Source organism: Haemorhous mexicanus, chromosome 23 (assembly GCF_027477595.1).
Source record: "Haemorhous mexicanus isolate bHaeMex1 chromosome 23, bHaeMex1.pri, whole genome shotgun sequence".
NCBI lineage: Eukaryota > Metazoa > Chordata > Aves > Passeriformes > Fringillidae > Haemorhous > Haemorhous mexicanus.
In genome coordinates, this window is record NC_082363.1 from 3,321,374 (window position 1) to 3,339,020 (window position 17,647).

The 17,647-nt window shown below is 45.7% G+C and overlaps 2 protein-coding genes across 2 annotated transcripts; both read right to left on the bottom strand.

The window, feature by feature from the left end:
- Positions 1–1,621: 1,621 nt before the first annotated feature.
- LOC132337829 (natriuretic peptides A) lies at positions 1,622–4,121 on the bottom strand. The gene is made up of 3 exons (XM_059866763.1): positions 3,736–4,121; positions 1,958–2,243; positions 1,622–1,728 (listed from the first exon to the last, which is right to left on the bottom strand). Exons 1-3 carry the CDS (start codon positions 3,853–3,855, stop codon positions 1,712–1,714), a joined length of 423 nt encoding a protein of 140 aa, XP_059722746.1. The 5' UTR covers positions 3,856–4,121; the 3' UTR covers positions 1,622–1,711.
- Positions 4,122–13,731: 9,610 nt separating this feature from the next.
- Positions 13,732–15,253, bottom strand: LOC132337817 (C-type natriuretic peptide prohormone-like). Its single transcript, XM_059866723.1, has 2 exons — positions 15,046–15,253; positions 13,732–14,161 (listed from the first exon to the last, which is right to left on the bottom strand). The coding sequence occupies exons 1-2, from the start codon at positions 15,208–15,210 to the stop codon at positions 13,847–13,849; spliced, it is 480 nt and encodes a 159-aa protein (XP_059722706.1). The 5' UTR covers positions 15,211–15,253; the 3' UTR covers positions 13,732–13,846.
- Between the last annotated feature and the right edge of the window lie 2,394 nt (positions 15,254–17,647).

Here is a 17,647-nt window from a genome sequence, read left to right on the forward strand (position 1 = left end):
TCAGGGAAACCTGTGTGGACACTATTCCAAAAAATATTTTATCTGTAGCTGGTGCTGCTGGAAGGAGAGGATTTGTATCACACTGTGGTTTCCTGTTGGAGTGTACCAAAATTAGTCCCTCAGATTGGACTTCTGCCCTTCTTCCCTAGGAAAGAATCACAAGGCCCAGTGTGGAGAGGAGCACACAGATCCCACGTGGAGGCCATGTCAGCACTGCAGGGAGTGACTGGGAGGGGGCTTGTCACAAATGTGATGTGTGACATGAGCCCTATCAAAGTGTTGCAGCACCCTTAGCTGTGACTGGCCTTGTGCAAGGAGAGGTGTGTGCTTGAATTTACCCTTTCCCTGGAGCTGTGGCTCCTGAGAGCTGTTGTCAGCAGCTCTGGAACACCTGCCTTCCAATTCCTTATCCTCACCAGGGACTGTTTCTGTCACCATGTGCATTTGCACAAGCAAAGTCAGAATTGGACTGTTCCAGCTGAGTCTGTCCTGGTGCTGCCTTCTTAAGCCCTTAACAAGCTTCTCAGGGTCCTCAGGTCCATGGGAATGCACTGAGATTCTGGGCATGAGACTCATGAGCTGCTCAAAATAACACAGTTCCTAGCAGTACATGCAGTCAACCACAGGACAGTTGTGTTGGGCTGGGCTGGGTGCCATTGCTGGGGCTCACATGGGGATCCAAGCTCTTTTTGGGATGCTGACTGAATGTGGTTTTGGCAATATTTCCTTCTTTGGTTGGGTGCTAGAATATGTTTTGGGTCAAATTCAGCTCCTAGGTGTGAAATCTAGCAAGGTTAAATAAACCTTAATCAGACTTCCAGTATTCCCATTAGCCATGTTAGAACAACTTTGCAAGGGGCCACTCCCAAAAAGGGATAAATGCTCCATCCAAGCTGCTGTGTAGTTCAGTGATCCCACCTACCCTCTCATGAGGAATATCATGATAATATTCAAACCTTTGAGGATCCTTCAAGAATTTCTGGGAATCAGCATCTCAGCCACGTGCAGAGTGAGACAAGACACAGTTAATGATGGATCTTTCTGTTGATGCTCGTAACCTTTATTGGGTCACTGCTAGAAAGCATATACAATGAATTCCCTTTCCTCCCTCTGGTTATCTTGAAACTTGTGAAGTGTTATGATTTTATTTATTTCTTTTCATATAACTTTTGCTTACTTGAGGCATTTGTGGCAGTTCCCATGACTGAATAATTTAAACCAGCAAAAGGACTCTCTTATCACTGAAACCCTGTCTATATGGGGACTCATGATGATCTTTCAATGTTAAGCAAGTTTTTTTTTTCCTGCTAACCTATTAGCATTTCTTACTGCAGAGGAAAAGCCTCTAGTCAAAAACTCATTTTCATTTTTACTAAATTTTCTCTGTCTCATGTAAGTAAGATCCAGGCTTGTGGGTACCAGAATATCAATAAAACTTAAGATTTTGACTTTAGGCAAATACAAGAAAATTTAATGCAACAGACAGGAGAGAGGTCCAGCACAGATGTCTAATGTGTTAGTTTTATTTAAAGATGGTCTGTCAGTGCTAACGTAAGAAATGTTCTTTAAAAAACATCAAATAAATAAATAAATAAATAAATAAAAATAGGAATAACTTTCTGTTGAGGAGCTTGGAAAGCATCTGGCTTTCATCTTGGGAGGAAGGGGTACTGTAAAGCATTCTTCAGAGCAGGCTCTAGGGAGGTTGATCCTAATTTCTCCGGGAACCTGCAAACCAAACATGAAATAAATGTTACTAGAATCTGGTTTTGTCTTGGTACGTGTCACCATTATCAGCAATGCTTTTGAAAAACCAATACTAGCTTAAATACTAGGCTCAAATTAATTCCATTCTGAAACTGTGTCTTAAAGACTTAAATGAGAAGCTGCTCCTCCCCTGTGGCATGGCACGGACACAGTCTGTGCTGTTCAGTGAAATGGCTCAGCCAGGACTCACCATTGCAGCCCATCCCACTGAGGGAGCCGATCCGATCAATCCTCCTCCCAAAACAGCCCGAATCTCTCATCATCCTGGGCATCTGCAGCCCCCTCAGTCTCCTGAGGAAGGGGTCCCTGTAGGACAGGGGGGTGTTGGGTGCGAGCCTGGGTTCAGCCTTCGGGTTGTCACCGTCATCAGCGAGTTCTGGCAGGATCTCCTCCTGGGTTTTGGGTTCTTGCAGGTCGGGATTGGACTCCAGGGCTTCCATCATTGCAAACTTATCCTCCAATCTTTCCAGCAGAGCCTATAAAAGAAGGATTAAATTAATGTAATTCCTTGTTTTGTGGTCATTTGCTAACTCTTCCAGTCCTTCTGTTCTGTATTCATCAATGGTCCCATAGCCCACCCTAGGGAGACTGACAGGTTGGATCCCAGCCTTACTGGTGGTTGCTGGGTTCTGTCCTCTGCATTATATCCCTGCTCACATTAATTCTATCTTTGAGAAGGCATAGCTTCACCCTGTGAACTGGATGAAGCTGCTTGCCATCACATGTATCTTACTGGCAAGTTTAGAACATACATTGGCAGAGAAGAAAATGCAAGATGTGGGTTGCTCAGGGTCTACTCACCCACCAGTGGTACACAGTCTGAGAGAACCTCTAGCCACATAGCCCACTCCCACGTTCTCACATTGCTGCTTTGTCACCCCTGGCTATTTCAATGGACATCACTTGGAGAAGCTCTAGGTGTTTTCACTAATCTCTGCCCCGGGGATTACAGGATTGCTACTCCTGAAAGTAACTGAAAATACCTCTGTGGTGAATTCATGCCTGCTGTGTGATTGCTTCCTGGGTACCTTTCTTTGTAATTTGTAGAGCTTTGTGTAACTGGGGTCGGATAACCTCCTCAAGGGCAGCTCAACCAATTAGAGGAATCTAATTGCCCAACTCTAGAATATGAATATAGAGGAATGAGCCTTATGGCTTGCCTGACAGTGAGTGCATTTGGAAGCCACTCTTCCTGGCTGCTGGAAACACTCCAGAGGCAGCTTTAGCTTCAGTTTCCTTATCAGCTCAGGGAGTTTGTTCTTGGGGCCTGAGAACAGCTTTGAGAATCTGGCTACTGGTTCCAACCAGCCCAAGGAAAGGTTTGAGCTTTCAGATCCCATCAGAGTCTCAAGCTTGCACTGTGCTGTAACAATGGATTTTCTCTATTATTTGGTAAAATGGTTAACGGTAATTTTATAGCTCTGGAAGCTTTTCTGTATGAGCCACACTAAATTATTGTGTTAATTCCTCTAGTAATACTTCTAAAAGTTTCTCTTTGGGTGCTCCACTTTACCTCTTCATCTCTCATCCATTCACAACCAGATCTCTGAAATTCACAAAGCTAGAGCCATATAGCTGCCCTGTGGAGCAGGGGTAAGCACATAGACAGGACCCCACCTCAGAGTTTTCTATTTGTTCTTACAGAGCTACTCTGATGACTTTTTCCTTCCCTGGAACTTTGTTCCCAGGAAGATGTATCTTTAAAAGAAAAAGAAGCGAAACACCAAAGCAGATATCCTACAACATCACAATCTTGGTTCCCACTACTGCCCAGGAGCTCGGGTGAACCCAGCACAGGAGGATATTGCCCTACAGAGCTTCTCTGAACCCCTATGAAAAGCTGAGGCTCTGTTCCCCAGCATGTGATGGCTGATGTGGTTATTGCAATCCAATCATGCAAAAGGAAGGCAAAGCACCACCTCACACTCTACTAAGCACCCCAAAAGTTTGCAAAATGAGAGTCCTCACCTCCATGCTGGCCAGTTCTTTGGCAGGGCTGAGGCTGTAGATAGGGTTGGCTCTGCTGGGCTGGAGCTGGATGAGCAGCAGCAAAAGGAAGCCATAGAAAAATGAGCCTTTAGTGTCCATGGCGCTGGCTTCGTTGGGAGTAGGGGAGTTCAAGCTGTTTCTTCTGAGATGTCCCTTCAAGTCTCTTTCTTCCTTGTCCTGTTGTCTCTCTTCTGAAGCTTGTCTTTTATACTCTTTGGGTGATCCCTGCTTCCTAGGTTATCAGTGGGTTTATCTTGGGCACATTCCAGTCCCACTGCAGGCATGCAGCTCTGTCAAGGGAAGATTCCCTTTATTAGCTGTCATTAGGCAGCAGCTGCTGTTGCTGAGGAATGTATGTCACAAGTCAGTGATTTCATGTCACTCCCCCTCCTCTTGATACCAGGCGCTGTGATTACATAGTCCAGTTGGAAATTCTTAGCAATTCTCTTTCAAGAGACCCCTATGGTCAGATTTACAGAGATGGGAAACAATCCCAAAACTGCTCTAAACTTTGCTCAGTTAGAAGATTACCATAAGGAAAATGCCTTTTACAGGGGAAAGAACAGGCTTTCAGATCAGTATTTGGTGAAGAGTCAAGAATGAAGATAAATTGTCTTTCAGGACACCTAAAGCATTGTGCACACTTTCCTTCTTATATGGAATTTGCACGGCCACCGCCTACCAGAAAGTGTGCTGAAAATCCCAGATTTGGGCCATTTTTCCCATTGCTGCTGAGGTGATCTCAGCACTGAAACTTTGTGTTTGTGTGTTACCAACAAGAGCAGCACCTCGATCTGCACCTCAGTGCAGAGCTGACAGTGGGGAGAGCGAGCACCTCCAGCCCTCCGCGACACCCGGCTTCGGCACCGCTGAGAGACACTAGAGTTTATTAACTGCCAAAAGCTTAAATAATGGGATTTCTTTAAGCATTCCTGGTAAGGCTTGACCCTGCATCAATAAACAGGCAGCCAGTTTCAGCAATAATCTTATTTTACTGTCATACAAGAAAGAAACTTGTTCAATGAGAGCTTATATAGATAGTTGGTATTATTCAGAATCTGTCCCAAAGAAAGAATGGATGAGTTTGTATATATGTGAGTTTTGTGAGGAGTTAAAACAAAATCTTAAATTTAATGTATTAAAAACTAAAAGTAATTATTTGTTTAAGTGCTGAATGTCTTAAAATTAGCTAGAAACTGCCTATGCTTAGATGAGAAATTGCAAAAGTACAGAAATGCTTCAAATTTCCGTTTTTGTCTTTGTACATATAACTAAAAATTAATCTTTTTACAGAAATGCAAGAGACTTCTAAATCATGAAGCAATGGCTTTTTATTTTGCATTTTCCTAAAGTTTCTTGTTATTTAAATTGAAACAACAAATGTAGGAGTAAGTTGAATATCAGTCTAGTAATAATTTGTTGAGTTTTCATATGAACATAGATCTTGAAAGAATCTCCTGAGTACGCTTTCAAAATAATAATAGAATGATAAAGTATTGCCCATGTCTTAAATGTCTTAACATGGTGTTTATGTACAAACATGTGCACATACTGTTCACATGATCAGCTACCAAAATTATACTAGAAAGGACATTCTCAAGGTTGTGAAGTCATGCTCAAATGCTATTTCTTCCTAATATAGCCTGAAGTCAGCCCAACTCTGTGTATATTCTGATGAAGCCCTTTATATGAGTTCTCTGTTGTTCCTCAATGCTTTATTTTTTTAGAACATAAAGGCAATACTATTGTTTGTATTATTGTGTAATCCAACACTTTCTTATTTTGTGTTTTTAAAAATCCTGATAACTTATTTTTTATAATTAACATTCTATACTGCAGTGTCTGTATAATTCATTAATTAGTTACAAGTGTTCTCTTCCTGCTGCTCTTGGTTTGTGTATGTTTGTTTGTGTCAAGGTGTTACTTTGTTTTGTAAACTGCAAATGTGGGAGAAGATAAACCAGAATTATTCATTAAGATAATTAGAATCAGTTATTGTTGTATTTCTTGTTTCTTTCCTTTCACACCCCCCCCCCCACACACACACACTAAGTATTCTCTAGTGCTCTCTGTACAAAAACATTTTGTAGCTTGCTCTGAGATTTTGTTTGTGTCTGGGGTTTTTTTGTTTTGTTTTGTTTTTTTGTTTTTTTTAGTTTGGGTTTTTTTTTTTTTTTTTTTTTTTTTCTGTACAGCAGCCCCTGGGTCACACACCCAGCAGCAAGAAATTGAGGGACACAATATTAATCTCAGATGTGAAATATTTTGCTTTGAGTGACCTGTCCCTGTGAAACAATGTAATTGTCCAGGATTTTAGTCATTAAGTCAGACCCCAAGATAGTCCCTTCTTTACTGGTTCATTCTTTTTCATCTTCTGTGTTCCATGGCTGATAAATGAGATGCAGCAGCATGGCTTCAGCCTTGACAATATTTTTCTAAGACAGGAAGATTTTTTGCTCTATTCCACGTACAATGTAGTGAAGTGTAGAGATGGGATGAAATGGCTGCCTGTCACAGCAGCAGCTGTATTTTCACAGCCAAATTCTGCCCTCAATTATCCATCTTGCAGTTCTGCCAAAGCAAATGGAGTGTGAAATGTCAGAACTCAGCTCATCATTGTTAAGCTATAAAAGTCACTTGTTTATCTCAGTCTTATCACCCTGGTAAATTAATATGGACTTTAGGCTTTATAGCCCAGCAGTAGAGAGTCAAGATCTAGGCATTGCCCATGCTCAGCTGGGCATTTCCCCAGTAAAATGTCTGCCTTAACAGGGCAGCAGGTTCTTCTGAAAAGCTTACTGTGCCTGGTTTGAGGGAATCTGGCACATTTCCCCTGCTTCCCAGGGTGTGGGATGGGAGGTGTGGTGACAGGAGGCTCTGTTGGTTGTTCAGATCAGAGAGATGATGCTGGCAGCCTGTGTGTGGATCCTGTGATGAGGAGGATGGACACAGCTCAGCTGAGGTGACATTGCCCCTTCCCCACCAAGGTGATTCTGTGTCCTTGTTTTTCAGCCCTGTTAGGCTAAGGACCATAACCCTGGGGGTTGGCACCAGGGGGGTTCCATCTGCTGATGGACAGACCTGCCTTAAGTGCTGCCCTGACCTGCTGCACATCCTTCCCCTGTGTTCATTCTCCTACTGCCATTCTGGGCTGGGGAGTGTGAGCTGCTTGTACAGAACCTCCTGTTCTGAGGAAGAGGCTGGATTTGGATTCCTTTCATCTCCTCCTAGTTTGACAGAACTATGGCACACCCCACCCAGGCTCTCTTTCCCTGCATGATAGTTAGATTGAGAGGGAAAATAATCGATGAGGCCATCAGACAAGAATCAAAACAGAAATGTAAAAATGTCTGGAGTGGCCATCCTGCAATTCAGTGATGCCTCACTTTTTCCAAGGAGGGAAATTAACTTTCATCCTAAACACGGATTGTTTCTCCCGGTGATCGTGATCCGTTATCTCTGTGCTGGACCCTCGAGGCTCAGTGCCGGCTGCAGGGAGCCCCGGGCAGGCGAGGGCAGCTCTGCGGGGCGATTGGCGTCTGTCCCAGGTGCTGAAGCCCTCGCGGCCCTTCGCCTACAGCTGCAGCCGCTCCCCGGTGTATTTTTAAAGCGATGTTTAAAGCGATTTTTAAAGCCCTTTGTCCTAAGAAGTCCTCCTATGCTGGTCTGCCGTGCCAAGCCTGGCACTGATACCAGCGGCTTAGCCCACGGCACAGCGGCGTGTCCAGGACACTGCCTGGAATTAACCCCCAGCCCCGTGCCCACCTCCGGGCAGGATCCCCTGGTGGCAGCACTGAAGCCATCGGGAAGCCATGCTGGCTCACTGCCACGCTCCCAGATCTGGCAGCCGTGCCTGGCAGTGCCCCCTCAGTACAGCGTGGAGGGTCTGACACAGTCCTGGAAGAATGCAGCAACCATCCCTCCTGTGCTGCCACCATCCCTCCTGTGCAGCCACCATCCCTCCTGTGCTGCCACCATCCCTCCTGTGCTGCCACCATCCCTCCTGCTGCTGCCACCATCCTCCTGCTGCTGCCACCATCCCTCCTGTGCTGCCACCATCCCTCCTGCTGCTGCCACCATCCCTCTTGCTGCTGCCACCATCCTCCTGCTGCTGCCACCATCCCTCCTGTGCTGCCACCATCCCTCCTGTGCTGCCACCATCCCTCCTGCTGCTGCCACCATCCCTCCTGTGCTGCCACCATCCTCCTGCTGCTGCCACCATCCCTCCTGTGCTGCCACCATCCCTCCTGCTGCTGCCACCATCCCTCCTGTGCTGCCACCATCCCTCCTGTGCTGCCACCATCCCTCCTGTGCTGCCACCATCCCTCCTGCTGCTGCCACCCTCCAGCCAAAGGCTTTCCAGAACGGGTGGGATGTTCTGGCCAGGGTCGGGGCAGAGCCCTTAGAGCAGAGGGAGAGGAGCGCTCTGGAGGGGGTTTCTGTATCCTCTGACCATCTGCTAAACCGTGACCGATAAAAACCCCTCTCAAAGAAGGCAGTGTAGGCTTGGCACAACGTTTATTGCCCCGCAGCCCACTGCCGTGGCGGGCATGAGGGCAGCCTGGCGGTACGGCTGCTGAACGCCGGCCCGGAGACTCAAGAAACGCCTGGGAGCCGGTCCCGGCTTCAGCCTCTCCATCTGCTCCAGAAATCTGTGAAATGAGCTCAGAGAGCTGCGGGGAAGCCGCTCCGAGGCTCTCAGCCGGCGGCAGCTCCCGGGGCTGCCCCGCTCCGCCCCGGCACCTGCGGGCTCGGTGCTGATCGCACCCCAGCCCCGTGTGCGCTCCGCTCCTCTCCATCCTCGTCCCAAAGCTGCAGAAGTGTCTCTGTCTGAGGGAGGACAGGAGGCTCCTCCACTGGCTCTGTCCCTCCGCTGCCCGGGGAGGTCTGAGGGCAGGCCCGGAGCCCCCGCCCGGCCGCTCTCCTCCGCCGGGAGCTCGCCCTCGGAGCAGCCGTCCTCAGCCCCGGCCGCCGGCTCGGCTCCCAGGCTCGCTTCCCCTTCCTCTTCCCGGAGCTGCCGCAGCGACTGCAGGAGGTCCTGGAGAAGAAAGGAGGGGGGGGATTGAGAGCGCCGCTTCTACCACTTGGCCCCGGCGGGATGGGTGCGGGTGGCCGCCCTGGGAGCCCCGGCCGCGGTTCCTGCAGGGAGCGCAGCCCCGCACTGCGCCTCTGCCCGGGCCATAACGAGCAGCAGCAGGGAGGGCCCGCAGCAGAGAGCGGGGAACTGCATCCGATCCCTATCCCTATCCCTACCCCTATCCCTACCCCTATCCCTACCCCTATCCCTATCCCTATCCCTGTCCCTGTCCCTATCCCTATCCCTATCCCTATCCCTACCCCTACCCCTATCCCTACCCCTATCCCTATCCCTATCCCTGTCCCTGTCCCTATCCCTATCCCTATCCCTACCCCTACCCCTACCCCTACCCCTACCCCTACCCCTATCCCTATCCCTATCCCTATCCCTATCCCTATCCCTACCCCTACCCCTACCCCTACCCCTATCCCTATCCCTACCCCTATCCCTACCCCTACCCCTACCCCTATCCCTATCCCTATCCCTGTCCCTGTCCCTATCCCTATCCCTACCCCTACCCCTACCCCTACCCCTACCCCTACCCCTATCCCTATCCCTATCCCTATCCCTATCCCTACCCCTACCCCTATCCCTACCCCTATCCCTATCCCTACCCCTACCCCTACCCCTACCCCTACCCCTACCCCTACCCCTACCCCTATCCCTATCCCTACCCCTATCCCTACTCCTACCCCTATCCCTATCCCTATCCCTATCCCTATCCCTATCCCTATCCCTATCCCTATCCCTATCCCTATCCCTATCCCTATCCCTACCCCTATCCCTATCCCTACCCCTATCCCTACCCCTATCCCTATCCCTATCCCTATCCCTATCCCTATCCCTACCCCTATCCCTATCCCTACCCCTACCCCTATCCCTATCCCTATCCCTATCCCTATCCCTATCCCTATCCCTATCCCTATCCCTATCCCTACCCCTATCCCTATCCCTACCCCTATCCCTATCCCTATCCCTACCCCTATCCCTACCCCTATCCCTATCCCTATCCCTACCCCTATCCCTATCCCTATCCCTATCCCTATCCCTATCCCTATCCCTACCCCTATCCCTATCCCTATCCCTATCCCTACCCCTATCCCTATCCCTATCCCTACCCCTATCCCTATCCCTACCCCTATCCCTATCCCTACCCCTATCCCTATCCCTATCCCTATCCCTATCCATCTCTTGGAATCTCTGCTGCTCACAGTGACCCCGAGATGTGTCACAAAGTCTCTTTTCCCAGCCCAGCAGTCAGAGAAGGAGTCAGAACTCTTCAGTTCTCCTTCTCGAGGTTGTTTATTGTTTCTTATCTATAAAATTCTTTCTCTGGCCTGCCGAGGTCAGTTCAGCAGGTCAGACAGAGGCACACTGACCATCTCAGAGGCAGTGTTATCTTTTTATGCTAAAAACTATGTGTACATTACTTACCATAACTTCCCAATACCTATCACCTGTGTTAGACAGTGAGCTTCTACTCTAAACCAATCTAAAAATGCCAACATCACCCAGAAGATGGAGGCTAAGGAAGAAAAAGGAAAAAGGACAAGGCACAGCCAAATTCCTCCATCTAGGGACCCCAAGCCCCCATTCTAAAAACCTCAAAAATCTATTTTTCACCCCATGACAAACTATTATTCTACTTAAACTCTTTTGACTTGTAATTCTTCATATAAAGGTTGGTAATTGTTTTTTCATGGGTCAAGATCAAAGGCACAGGGGTCTTGGGCTCTGTACCAAGGTCTCTGAGACCCCCGGGCAGGGGCTCGAGCCCTCCAGAGCAGCCAGAGGAATTTCCTGGGTTCTGACACCTATCCCTATCCCTAACCCCTAGCCCTATTCCTATCCCTACCTTTATATCCAGCCCTTTCTCTTTCCCTCTCCCTATCATCACTTCTCTCTGGGGGAGACAAGTGGGAGGAATTGAAAATGTTCATCTGTCTGCAGCAGTTCTTGGGATAACAACTTTTTTTTTCTCCGTATACAAATTTCTGTGCTATGTGAGTAGACCATGTCCTGAGACTTGGGTGTAGGAGGTTTTTCTTTGAAAGTTCCTCTGATGAGGGTTCTCTGGCATTGCCACCAAACCCTTCCTTACCTTTGTAATCCTTCCCTCTGTAAGAGGCAGAACAGCAGCCAGGGTCCCTTTCATTCACTGTCTGGGTAATCCTAAAGCAATTTCACTGAGTCTCTGCCTTCTGTCCTCTTCATTTGCTTAGAATGGAAGCAAACCAGCAATATCAACTGGTTTGGGACAGTGATTTTTGTATCCAGCTGTTTTAACAGCTGGCAAGTGGGTTTGTTTAAAGCAACACAGCAAAGAACCTGGCTGAGAAAGGAGATGTGTGCTTTGAAAGTGCAGTGAATGAAGGAAAATCATGTCAGGTGGGAGGGTTATTGCTGGTAGAGAATGAAAGCAGATCTGGGTGAGGATGTGCATCATCCTCAGTTTTGTGTGTACTGAAGAGAGGAGTGGAAAGGGATAAAGCAGTGAGACTGAGCAGGATCTGTGTGATGATCAAGGAGAATAAATACAACTGGCTCTATTATTCTATTAATAAGCTAGCCAGAAGTGAATCTTAGATGAGACCCAATCTCAATTACTGCCTCACATCACTTCAAATCAGGTACACCAAAAGCACACATATTTGAGAGAGATATCTGTATGTTTCTTTCCATGTAGGAGTACTTCTATTGGAGGCTTTTGTCCTCAGCAACTTCTGTTACCCTGGTCTGTAAATTCATCTGAGCAAAGATGGAAATGGCACAGCTAGAGAGGAGCTTCCTTCATCTGACTGGCGTCCTCACTTCAAAGCTTAGCTTTGATTATTTAAATGCTAATAGAACTCAGCAAATCACCTAAAGTACAAACACACCTGGCTTCAGTCTTGGGGATCTAATTATAGAGCCTTTCATGTGAAATAAATCGTTCTTGCTTTGAGGAAAGTGCCTTTTTAAAATGTTCCCACAAAATGCCAGGTGATGGGATGGCACATTACCAGCCTGATCTCTGTAATTGCAACTCTTATCTGTTCCTTGTTCATCTTCTGTAGGATTCTGTTCACAAGTGTTTACAGCTCAGACTTCAACCTACTCTGACCTCTGTTATTTTTCTGCAAATAAACTTCAGTAGTGCTTGTTCTCCACTGGGTTTCAGTGAAATTTCAACATTAAGAAGCCTTTATGTCTGTGACAACATCCCTGCTCTGGAGTTACTGGGAGCTAGGAACAAGCTTTAGACTCAGGATTATTAGAAAGGAGGCTGCAAACTTCCCATTAGCTCCAGGTGTCATAAGATACTGATCTACATTGTTTGGCTCCCTGATGTCCATGGGCTGTGTGGATTAACCTTTCCACCACATGGGCTGCACCTGGGCCAGCCCTGGGCTAGCACACCTGAACAGGCACTCTTAGAAAGCTGGATGCTTTCTGTTAAGCTCTCCCAAGTAAGCAGATCTGCTTCTTCTTAGCCTAAATAGTTGATTTAAGCCATGTATAGACTAGCTATTGGTATGGAATTATGCTGGAGGATGAAAGAATAACACAGTTTTCATTCTGGACTTTAATTCTTTTTTTTTTTTTTTTGATTGGTAGAAATCATAATTTTCTTGTGATTTTTTTTTTCCTTAGGAATGGCAATTCAGAGTGTAATAAATTCATTATGAACTAACCCATCATTGGAGAGCTTGTACTCAGGACTGTGTGTGCATATGGCAACAAATGCCTGCTCAGTGCATTTTCACAGTTGCTGTTGCTTTGTTAATAAAGTTAACTTAAACAGATTAACTAGCAAACAACATAAGACCTAACCAAAAATGTTAAACAAAGAAGCCTTCAGGATGTGTTTTTCAATTTTCTTCTCAGTGGTTTGAAATACCTGGATCTGCCTATGGAAGAGTGGGGTGTCTTTGAATTTCCTTCAGAGAAGGGTAGGATTGTTTTGGGTTGGGTTGTTGTTTTTTTTTTTTTGTTTTTGTTTTTGTTGGGGTTTTTTTGGGGGGGTTAATTTCTTTTTTTTCTTTTTTGTTAATAAAATGAGGTATACTACTAAGAAAAATTTGTTTTCCTCCATCAGTGGCAGATCTAAATGCAGAGTCACTGCTTTCTAGTGATGTCTGCTAAGAGAGCTGCCCTGTTCAAATTGTGGGTCTGAGACTTGGGGCTTTGTGTCCTGGTTTCTGTTTGCCAGACAGCAGCCCTCTGAAATGCTCCTGAATTCCAGTGTCTAACTGCAAACTAGGGCTCTGTTTCAGGAATGAAATATGAACAAATCACACAGCAAACCCCGAAGCAAACTCATTACATTATGGAAAACAGTTTATTACCTGTGACATAATGAGACTTGTTTGTTTATACATCCAGTAAACAAAGAGTACAAATGTAGTTTTCTGTAATTAATTTTCAGATAGATGTTGACAAATAAATACTCTGATACAAACAGGCAGTACAGCAAAGGTGCATTCTGTTGGCCAAGTATATCAGGGGAGAGGTGGGAGTGTTTGCTCAGTACAGAGCAGTTCTGTAGCAGGCAAGGGGTGCTCTGAAACCCCAAAGTCAGTCCTGTCAATAAAGAAGATGAACAAGAAATAGAAAGAGAAGTGTTCAGGGTTTCACACATGGGAATTAACTGTTTTCTTCCTGTTCTAGTGGCAGGTTTAGCTCCACTGTTCTGCTTAGAGTTTGTTTGCATTACAACAATTATCCCTGGGGAGCTGGTGGAAAACCTCTGTGCTCCTCTAAGACCAGATGAAATGCTTACAGCTGACTCAGAGGAAGGAGGGAAAGCAAGTAAAACAGAGGTATGGCATTCTCAGGTTTTAAGTCTACATCTGATGACAGTGAATTCTGAGGAAGGTAAAATAATAAACTGTGTTTGTGATAGGAAGGGGAAACTTACTTTAAGGCACCATTTCCTTGAAGCTGAATTAACTCTGCTCTTTTGCATATTTCTGCAAGTTATACATGAATACACACACCAGCAGCCTCTGGCTTTCTCTTACCACAGCAGAGTCAGCATCCTAATCCACTCAGTGATCCAATTCTGTCTAGTCTGACACCAAAACAGCCCCTGTTTGGTTTGGAGAGGCCCTTTTTTCTTCTGCCTTGGTATCTACGGGGTGAGCTCAGGAGGTGGCTGAGGAATCTCTGGATGGCAGCATCAGCTGTGGAAATGCTCTTGGGCTGCTCCCTGCTGCTTTGCATCCACTGGAGTTCAGTGTCTGGCTGATCAAAGACACCTCCTGGCATCAGGTCATCTTGCTCATGGTCCCACTCTTCTGAGACCAGGGGATGCTCCAGGTCCTCATCTAACAATTTGGACAGACTCTGGAAAAAGGGAAGGGTAGAAGGTGGAAAGGAAGAGATGAGAAGGAGGGGTTTTGGAAACTCTCATGATTTCCATATTAGCTACACTCTGTGCTTAGTTTGAGGACATATTTCTGAGCTGCCAGACTGCCAGTTGAGTATTTCCTGGGACTGGCCATATGGATAAATTATGAAAAATTTGAAAAAGGCCTGATAAAGTGTGAATAAGGAAAAAGAAAAAAAACCAGTTGATATCTAAGAGAATTAATGCAATGGCAGGAGACATGCTGAAATTGGTTCTGAAGGATTATCTTACACATTTCTTTGCACAGTGAGAGGTTACTTCATACATGGCAGTACCAGCTCCCTAGTGCAGTAACTGAAATGTTTTTCTTAATGACTTGGGGTTCCTGCACAAACAAGTACACATAGGTACACAAGCACAATTTCTCTTTTCCTTATATTCTACACCTGGTAGTCACAGCTGAGCTGAGGAGGAGATCCTGCAGGCATAACCCCTTCATTCCTTTTTCAGCTAGAACCAGGGGATTCAGGGGGGTGCATGCAGGTTTCGATCACAGTCCTCCCAGAATAATTTCTTTACTCCAAAATCTTATTGCTACACTCAGTCACAGGATGACCCTAAATGTACAATCCCCTAACTGAATCCACAGGAAAAAAAAACCCAAACATTTTCCTTTCAATCACCTCCTGTGATTAGAAATTTAAATCCAGTGATCAATGCCTTTAATTTCCTCTGTTTAATCACTTTGTATCTGCCTGTCTCAGCTTCCTGCCATCATGTTATCTCTTTAAGATGGAGTTGGAAGAAACAGAGCTCATCTGATGTGTCCATTTCCTAAAGAAGCATCAGCTTCTTTCAGCTCTATTGAGCAGTCACTTACCTGGAAGCTGGAAATGGATCTGGCCCCTGCCTGGTTTTGACTGACAATAAGCAGCAGAAGGAATCCAGGGCAAAAAAGAAGTTTCAGATTCATGTTTGGTGTCTGATTCCTCTTTCCTTGAGTCTCTCCAGTTCTATGTTGCTCTGTGTCTCCAGCTATCAGCATTTATATCTTCCTCCAACCCCTCCCAAATCTACCTTTTGAGTTCCTGCTAGTGCAAGGATTGGTTTGAGGTTTTGATCTGGTTTCATCCACCCAGGAGGAGGAGGGAAGAAATAGTTCTCTCTTCTGGTGGTGAATTAAAGGAGCATTTTCCACTTAGGCAGTGCAGCATCATTCTCCTGTCTTGGTGCCACTGATGTACATGAGTGAGCACAGCTCAGGGTTCCTTGGGCTGACTGCTGGCCCTTTCTTTTTCATCCAAGGAAAAATAACTGTGAGAGAACTATGAAGTGAGAAAGGAAGTGAATGGTGTCCCCAACACATTCACCTGGCTCCTTTGTCACTGTGAACTCCATACTAGAGGGATGGGCTGAGAAAACATGCTGTGTAAGAGCTGTGATCACACAATAGTGCTATCATAACGTGATGATATAACTTATTAATGTGATGCTATTGACTTAAGAGATGAAAGAGTGTGATCTGGAGGAGAAGGGGAAAATCAAGTATTACAAATACAAGTTGCAGTGGTTATTGGCCTGAATGACAGTGAGTGTGGCCAAAACCAAGCTGACATGCACAGACAACTTCTACAAGGCTTGAGCTGAGGAAGAATTTCCTCTTTCCCTGGATCCAGCTTAAAATAGTTCCTTTATGTGATCTTTCTCAGTCTATTGTACACAATTTCTATTAAATCTGCAATCAGTCTGAAAGGAAGAGCAGGCTTGAAATTTGGCTTCACTGGAAAATTGAAATGCAATAATACTTCTTGCCCTTTCATGGCATTTTTGCACACATGTGATGCACAGAGTTAAAGGCCATCAAGCTGCATCTACACAGGGGAAATGGAAATTAAAGACCATCTGGTATTTTTCATCTGATATTTGAGTTACTGAAAGCTTGCAAACCAGATTTCAGTATCAACTTGTTGGTCCTGGAAGCTTAGAAAAAATAATTCTGTGATGTGGCAGCAGGTTTAATGTCTTCAATGTTTTTCATGTGCAGGTCAGTTTGAGGTATCATTTTAAGTGTCTCTAGAAATGGGTGTTGAAAGGAGACAGCTCAGAAACATCCCCTGTGACAGAAAAAGAAGTCTCATGTTACTGTATTGTTGGGGTTTTTTTGTTGTTGATGTTGGTGAAAACCACATTTGATATGAATCTTATTAGCAAATGAAATCATCATCCCAGAGGTTTGAGGTGTGTACTCAATGTAACAACACAGTAAGAAAAGGTCAGGGCAGTGTCAGGTTCATCTTTTCTCCAGGATTGTTTTGTTGCTTTGATTGGATTCTCACAGGTCTGCATAAAGTGGATAATAAATCTTCTGGACCTTGAGATCTCTGAAGTCATTTGGGGTTCTGCTGAATTGTCTCTCTGGTTACTGTTGGACATTCATGCACTAGTGCAGTCCTCATCTATGACTATGTTGGTAAAAGAATAATTTAGGCTGGACAGGACTTCTAGGAGTCTCTGGTGCAATCTTGTGCTAAAGCAGAGCCAACTTGGATGAGATTTCTCAATGCCTTGTCAAGGTGAATTTGAAAACCTTCAAGAAACAATGATGTACTAAAATCTACTTGGAATTTTTCCCACTGCCATTTGTGTCATTGCCTCTCATCCTAATGCCTTGCAGCTGGATGCTGTCCATGAGCACAACTGAAGGATGTTCCATCTCCCCAAACAATGACCTTCCATGGGATTGTGTTTCAGAGAGAGCTCCATAACCCACACAGCAAGGGCAGCTTCAGCCCAGGTAACCCACAGCAGGGTTCAGATCAGATGTGGTGCAGTGGCAAGTAGCTGGAAACAGAAAGCCATCCAGCAAATGTCTCAGGGCTCAGATGAGCATCAAACTCAGGGTCTGAATGTTCACAGAGATTTATCATTGAGGTGGTGCAGCTAGGATGGAGACTTCAGGAGGAACCCCTGAGGACAGCAGGAAATATTCTGGAGTTAGGAAATGGCTTTGTGTCCCTTTTTGAAGTGTTCCTTTGTATGACAAGTCTTTCATGTAGGGTGGAAGGAAGCAGGTTGATGTGTGTTGCTCATCTCCAACAAGAAGTTGTTTACCAGATTCCTGAGGTATTTCTCCTGTATCATCAGAAATCTGATAAAGAGCAAGATTAAGGCAAACTATTCCTCTGGTGTGGTGGTTTCAGTTGTGGGTGTCTCTGGGTCTAGATTGAAGGCACTGAGACAGTAGCTCATGCTCAGACTCAGGTGTTTATTATTTCTTATCAGTCAAACAGTCTCACTGCTGGGAGTTCAGCAGCTTTTCATTACAAGGCACAAAATGCCCAACAATCTCTTGTTCCAAGGGCTTGTGAGACTAAACTGTCCAATTAAGAGCTGACACCTGGATTATTTTCCCTTTTAACCCAAGAACTGATCCCACAGAGCTGCAGTGCAGACTTTTCTGCCCAATTACAAAATGCCACCCA